This window comes from Miscanthus floridulus, chromosome 13 (genome assembly GCF_019320115.1).
Source record: "Miscanthus floridulus cultivar M001 chromosome 13, ASM1932011v1, whole genome shotgun sequence".
NCBI lineage: Eukaryota > Viridiplantae > Streptophyta > Magnoliopsida > Poales > Poaceae > Miscanthus > Miscanthus floridulus.
The window spans coordinates 16,189,960-16,197,680 of NC_089592.1; the positions used below are offsets into that span (position 1 = coordinate 16,189,960).

Genomic DNA, 7,721 nt, shown 5'->3' on the forward strand with positions numbered 1-7,721 from the left:
ACCATATTATATATCCAGTGTGTAGATCTACTCATGTGGAGTCCAATAAAATTAAATTTTTTATTTTATGATTTTTCTGTAATTTACTATGATTTTTTAAAGTTTCAGCCAAAATAAATATAAAAGAAAAAAACAAAACCGTCTTCAAAACCGTTTATATCCGGTCAGGAGGTAAGATGAATAGTTTTAAAAGTTAAGGAAGGTGTTTTATCATGTTTTAGGATTTATGGAGGAAAAATGAACTCTTGTAAAAGTTGAAGGGATAACGTGGACTTTTTGCTTGTACGTTCTAGCTGGGCAAGGCGAGCTGAGACCTGGCCCAAGATCCAAAAGTGCCCGTAATTTCGCAGCTCCAAATTGGATCTCATAAAGCCCTTCGGTATCAGCTCTCGTGTACGTGCACCAATACTCTGAGAGAGAAGAGATAGTACGGAATAGACAAGAGAAGAGACAGTATAGTACAGTAAAATAAATAAAATTCCAACGTATGTTTGGCCAACCCTTCACCACTGTTGCCTCGTTCCCGTTCTCCTCCTCGCATCCCCCTCCTCCGATCGCCGCCGCCGCCGGCTGACTCGCACCGCCGACAGCGTCTCAGCCCAGATCGAGCCTCCCCCTTCCCAAATCGGGTTCTAGTTGGGCTCCCACCCCCGCGCCGCTCTACACCAGGTGCCGAGGCCTTCGCCGATCTCTTCGCCGGCGAAGAGCGCCCAGCAGGTATTCCCACCCCCTTGTTTGCTGTGCGGAACCGAGTTCCCAAACTACCTCAAGCTACATGGCTATTAGATGCTTAGTAACTTCTCACTTTTTTTCTTGAGAATTATTGGGGTGCACATGTGTACACCCATGTCCCTCTAGTAGATCCGCCCTGTTACGTCATAGTGTTCTTTCATTTTGATGCTGTCGTTGAGATTTCTAACCTGTATGTACTTACCTGTAGGCCAAGGCAATGGAGATTTTTAGTCTGGATGCACACTTAATCTTGTCCAGTTCTTGATCTTGGGCTTTGCTGCTCCCGCTCAAGTTAGTTTGTTGGCCAATCGAGTCCAGACTCGAGAGGCGCAGATGGGTGAGGAGTACAATATGGATGAGGCCCTGAAAGCCAAAAATGTTGCTGAGACCAAGTTCCATGCCCGTGACATCAGGGGTGCTCGGAAGTACGCACTCAAGGCCCAGAATCTCTGCCCGACGCTTGAAGGCATATTGCAGATGGTCTCAACGCTTGAAGTTCATCTTGCATCTGAGTCCAAGATCGATGGAGAGAGTGACTGGTATCGGATATTGTCTCTAGGTGCCTTTGCAGATGAAGAGGAGGTGAAGAAGCAATATAGGAAGCTAGCTCTGCTGCTGCACCCGGACAAGAATAAATCAGTTGGTGCTGAGGAGGCCTTCAAACTGATCTCTGAGGCGTGGAGTGTGTTGTCAGATACTAGCAGGAAGGTGGTTTATGATGAGAAGAGAAGAAATCATTCTGTTGTCAATGTAACTAATGGCATCTATACTTATGATAAGAAGGCAAACAAGAGGGCTCGAAAGAATGCCGCTGCCGCAGCTGCTGCCGCTGCCGCCGCAGCTGAGGCTACTACTCGTCCTGTTGGGGTTGATACATTTTGGACATCTTGCAACCGCTGCCGGATGCAGTATGAGTACTTGAGGATTTATCTTAATCATAACCTGCTGTGCCCAAATTGCCATCATGCATTCCTGGCAGTGGAGACTGGGTTCCCTTGCAACGGAACCAGTTCATCATTCTCCTGGTCAACCAAGCAGCAGCCACAGCAGAACCACAATTCGACCAAGCACTCATATGGCTCAGCAAGCAGGACTTCTAGCATCCCTGGGACAGGGCATGGGGGGTACCAGCAAGATAATACTTATGATTCCTACAACAATCAAAGCTTCCAGTGGAATCAGTACTCCAAGACCACGCCTGCAGCTGGTACTAATGCTTATAGTACACAGGCCTTGGAGAAACAGAGAAGGAAGCATGATGAGAGCTACAACTACAACTATTCTGAAAGCGGCAACACATATGTCCATGAGAAAACTGCTTCAAGGCGCGGTCGCTTCTCAAAGCGGAGAAGGCATAACTATGATGCTTACACTACTGTGGATTATGGTGGTGATAACAAAGAAACAGTTGCTGCAAGCACAGAACCAACTGCTGTTTTCACTGATGTGGGACGGGTCAATGGTACTTCAGTGGAAAGGTTGAGATCTGCAGTGAGTGGGAGAAGAGCAAATATTCTGGGTGAGATTACCCAGATTGATACACGAAGTCTACTTCTTGAGAAAGCCATGGCAACTGTCCTTGAAAAATTGCAGGAGTTAAACTTCACATCATCTTCACAATTTGCAGAGAGAAGAGGATCTGAAGGAGAGCTATATCCTTGTGACAACAACATAAAGGTCAATGGTGTGTTCTCTGACAAACCTGGCAAGGGAGTCAAGCTATGCAACTCAAGAAGCATGGAAACCCAAGTGCCTGCTACTGATGACAAGAATCCAGAGCAGCGCCGTGTACCTGTCTCAATTGATGTCCCAGACCCTGACTTCCATGATTTTGATAAAGATCGAACAGAGAAGGCTTTTGATAGTGATCAAGTATGGGCTACATATGACAGCGAGGATGGCATGCCTCGCCTATATGTAATGGTTCAGAAAGTTCTTTCAATGAGGCCTTTCCGGATCCGCATGAGTTTTCTCAACTCAAAGTCAAATATTGAACTGGCACCTATAATCTGGGTTGCGTCTGGTTTCCAAAAGACATGTGGTGATTTCAGGGTCGGGAGATATCAGGTCAGCGAAACGGTCAACATATTTTCACACAAAGTGAGCTGGACTAAAGGTCCCCGTGGCATCATCAGGATTGTTCCCCAGAAAGGGGATACATGGGCCTTGTACCGTAACTGGTCGCCTGATTGGAATGAGCTTACGCCTGATGATGTGATATACAAGTATGAGATAGTAGAAGTTACTGATGATTTCACTGAGGAGCAAGGGCTGACTGTCATCCCATTGCTGAAGGTTGCCGGATTCAAAGCTGTCTTCCACAGACACATGGATCCCAAGGAGGTCAGGAGGATACCGAAGGAAGAGCTGTTCCGGTTCTCGCATCGAGTTCCTTCTCGTCTTCTGACCGGTGAAGAAGGCAGCAATGCCCCAAAAGGTTGTCATGAGCTGGACCCTGCTGCAACTCCAGTGGACCTTCTTAAGGTTATCACGGAGCTCAAGGAAGACACGGTGGCGCAGACTGCTAAATAGGAGGGGGCAACTCTGAACACTGAAGATAGGTAGCTGGATGTCTGAATGATCAGGTCCCATTTGGTTGACGACAACGTGCCAGCACATGATGGTATCTAAAGCTCTACTACGTCATCTTATTTTTGGCTGATGACTTGGACAATACTGCCAGGGCAAGCAGCCTGTGTGACGGACTTCTGACCTTTTTAATTCTTATTAGGCATCTAACATTTGATTTTATCGCTACACAAAACGCCACGTAGATTAAATGGCCATTGGGAGGAGGCCGCAAAACGGCATTGGCGAGGAGGTTAGTCGACGGGAGTTAGGCGAGGAGAGGATGAAGGTGTTTACTTGTTTGTGTTGCCATTCTGTAATGTAGGAGGCAAGTCTGAGTCGAGGGAAAGAGCTGCTAGGCTTTGGCTTGCCAATGTACCCCGCATTTGTGTACCTGTTTTCCTTATGATGATGTTGTATTTCCTTCGGTCTTATAGTAATTCATCCTTCCATCGCCATGATGTTGAACCTCTGATAATTGTAGACTCTGAACTCTGGTAACCACATCGGAAAATTTAGTGCCTCTTTTTTATCTAGTGGATGCTTCTGTCTGACAGTGTACTGTTTGGTTGTGTACCTGAATTACTTGGATCGATTGGTTGATTCGAGGATGAAATCTTTGTGCTGACGCATGCTGTATCCAAGAATGTACTCCTGGTATCATGTGGTGTTGTACTCATACCTGTGTGTATTTGGTTGAGTTGCTGCCCCTGCAAATATCCAAGTAGATATGCACTCGCTGCACAGGCGCGGTACAGGAGTTGCTGAGGCAGATGAATTCAGGGAGAGTACAGGAAGCAGGGACAATCATCAGACATGCGCATCGCTGGAAAGTGGAAACACTAATGGTCGGTCTTATGATCTTATCCCGAATTGTGGTTACAAGTATTTTGGAAGATAAATATATGCTCGTTGCACAAAAAAAAAGTAGCCCCGAATAAATAGATCTTTATCAGCATGCATTAAACTCCCTATTATCTCCATATTGATTGACAAGAATAAAGAAGGAAACGATAGAAAGCGTGCGCCTTTACACAGACAGCAGTGGTGTACGAGACTGAAGAGAGACAGCATGATCAGACAGAAGGCACCAGGACGGCCAAGCAGGAGTCCTGACTTCCTGAGAGCAGTCTTCCAGCTTTTGCATCTGACGCGCCATAGCCCAGACAGAGTGCTCGTCCATCGGCAAATGAACAGACAGAACACGGCAGGCGAGCCAGGGAGCCGGCGAGACTCCCTCATTCCAGTAACAATTGTTTCTGGGCGTTGTTGGGATCAAATCGACCACAAGAGTCTAAAACTCAAAGCAGAACATTGACGAACTGATACTGACCATTAACTTAACGATGAAACGACATAACGCGATGCTGTGCTGCAAACACAATATCTTATCCATATCCCTAAAGCAATACCACATATACATGGGAAGCTGAATAAATGTCAGTTACATCAAAATAGCATCTGGCAAGCCCATGAAATCGTGCGATACATTTTCCCTTTCCCCAACCTCGTCCAGACAGCGAGTACAGAGATTCAAAGGGTGCATCAGAGTCAGACCACAACCATCCAAAGTTAACGGCTTTGAAGTTACAAGCAGACACACAACGGGGGACACAGGGCTCCAATCCGTCTATGCGCCATTAGTAAGGGTCCCGCTTCGACGTGCTGATGCTGCATTTGGGCAACAAGCGTCGATCAGGATATATGTATCGCACAAGCAGAAAATAAAAGGGATGGGGACGATGAAACAGTTCTCAGGGGAGGAGACATTTAGAGAATTGGATTTGTTGCCCCTTATGAAGGCATCACCATACTTGTGCATTTAATCATCACTTTGTTTTGCATTTTAACAGTTGGTATCAGTTTGTTCAACTCACACAATCTTACTGGTAAATACCAGTAGTGCTGCAGAATCAATGAAAACTAAAATGTGTCTTATTGATCTATTTTCCACATAATGGCAACTAGCAAATTCTTCATTTAACCAAAACGCTAGTGGCCCCATAAATCAACAAAATATGTGTATATATTGTTGTTGCCTAAGGTACTGTCTAATACTTCCTCTATTTCATAATGTTTGTCAGGCCCACTGTACACATACCTAGACAGCATCGTATTCAATTTTTTTTAAATGTCTAGTACTCACTGGATAGATCAATTGTTCATCCACCCAACGAGACCAAGAACAATCTGATTTCATCCAAGTTACTCAGGCGGACAGGACAAATGTTGTGAAACAGAGGTAGTGTAGTAACAATTAAATGTTTTAGTTAACACATGTTAGCCAAGATATTAAATAAAATCAGAGTACTACAAATTACTTTACGATATCCCAGGTAATATGGACCAACTTGGCAGGTGCATATATAGTAAAATGGATGGATGATCTAAAAGAGGACAGCATACTGCTTCCAGGAGCAACATAGATACTTTTTTCCGCAACAAATCATGTTATCGGACGTTAGCAGCATAACGATAATGGAATCAACCGGAGTGAAGATCTCAAATACACACAATTGAATATTGCAACTTATTTCAATTTGTGAACGAAGGTACAGGAGTGAAGTTCCTGATATAACCTTTTGTTTTCCTAAGAAACCTATATTGAAGAGCCGCAATCAACCAAATGGGAAATAGGCCAAGAACACAGGATAGTGATTGTTTTGCTTTCTATATATATATATGTACATTTGGTGCTGTAAAGCAACATGCAACAGGAAATGAAAAGTCAATAATTATTTACTTGTTTGATACCTCACATAATATGCAGTAACCAAAAGATACATTAAATTCTCAAATACACACAATTGAATATTGCAACTTTGAAAGTACCAATTTTAGTGAAGTATTTAATATCTACTCACTGTGGCTACCAGCATTCATGTTCTTCCCATCGTTCATGTATATGGTTCTCAGTTTGTTCTTAAATGGAGTGTTTGGATTGGGGAACCAACCCATTCTAGATGGGGTGACAGCATCTTCATTCCTCAAATTTAGTGAATGACCCCATTCCTCATACACCAACTCCCAAAAAAAATGGCCACCAACAGCGGAAGAACAGAGATCCTCTGGTTTTGCGAACACCATATATAATAATTCGGAATATGCACTTATAGATGCTCATACTTTGGTCAGATGAACAATTTGAATCCATAACCATAAGAACGGCTACCTATGCAAGTTACCCCAAAACTTGTGCTAGCAAGTCCCAAATCAACTTCTGAGGCTATGCAAATGCAAAACAAAAAAAGAAAGAAGCACCGCTGCAGCTAGACCTGGGATGACGAAGCAGCTAACGAACTTGCATTTGCCTGAATGCACCCATAGACAATGTGTTGGGTAGGGCACAATTCGCTAGGGCCCCCTGTTTCGCACGCCCATTGGCCGTCGCCATGGTGAATTAACTGTGCACAGGTAGCGGGAGTTCTCGTACGGGGAAATGTCGAAGACCACTGTTGGGTAAAATCTATCATTGGGTAAAATCGACAGTTTCGTGTGAAAACCTCCATGCCTTTGTGGTCCATCGGAACAGGAAGTACATGATGTCGAAATGGAAGTGCATGAACAGCTCTGACACCTTCAGTTCCCCGTCAGTACCATCAGTATATGCCACTGCTATTGCTTATTCTATCCCTGAATGCACCTATACAATAGCTAGATAGAGCTAGCGAAACATGTACTATACACGAATACTGCCATACCAGAAACAAATAATCAATTAACACTCCACATAGATCAAACCAAGCCATTAATAATTTGATGGAAGCATTAGTATGCTGCTGCATGGATCACAAACTGAAACTGAAAACCAAACCATTAATACATTGTGTCCACTACCCAATGAAACAGAAAACCAACACTTGCACACCATGGGGTTGATTTCTGTGGAGGCATAGAAATCAAACCCAGCCTCTTATTTCAATTTTCAGGCTCACACGCACACAGATAACCAGGCAAACCAAACCAAATGATACATCAGTCGGCCAGTCTCTCAAGAGAGACATACACACGAATTCACACATAAACACCGATGTAACTAACTTGGTTGATGCAAATCCAAGTAGGTAGGTAGGTATAGCATCAGAAACCAAGTTATTTATTCATTCTTAAGAAAACACACCGAAGACTTGCCAAGCAACGCAAACCAACATGGTTGACCACAGCAGCGGCAGCAACAGCAGTACTGCTATAATATATATGGAAGCACCCAATGACAGAGAAGAAAGCACTGTCTGTCATCATCCCGTCGATCCAACACCAGATTAATCTACAGGGAGTGATCCAACATCAGTATGCAGAACAAGAAATGAAATTGACTTGAAATAAATTACTACAAATTAAGGGGAGGAAGTTGCTTGATCATGTGTGTACGTACCTGGAGAAGAAAGCCAGAAGTAAATAGGTGATCACGTCGGCTTAGC

General features: G+C 44.0%; 1 protein-coding gene across 1 annotated transcript; it reads left to right on the forward strand.

Moving 5' to 3' along the window:
* The first annotated feature begins 479 nt into the window (after positions 1-479).
* Positions 480-3,732, forward strand: LOC136500581 (uncharacterized). Its single transcript, XM_066495962.1, has 2 exons — positions 480-717; positions 941-3,732. The coding sequence occupies exon 2, from the start codon at positions 1,066-1,068 to the stop codon at positions 3,262-3,264; it is 2,199 nt and encodes a 732-aa protein (XP_066352059.1). The 5' UTR covers positions 480-717; positions 941-1,065; the 3' UTR covers positions 3,265-3,732.
* Positions 3,733-7,721: the final 3,989 nt, after the last annotated feature.

Excerpts from the sequence above, each read along its gene's own strand:
- LOC136500581 (XM_066495962.1), top strand. The coding sequence starts at position 1,066 with ATGGGTGAGGAGTACAATATGGATGAGGCCCTGAAAGCCAAAAATGTT.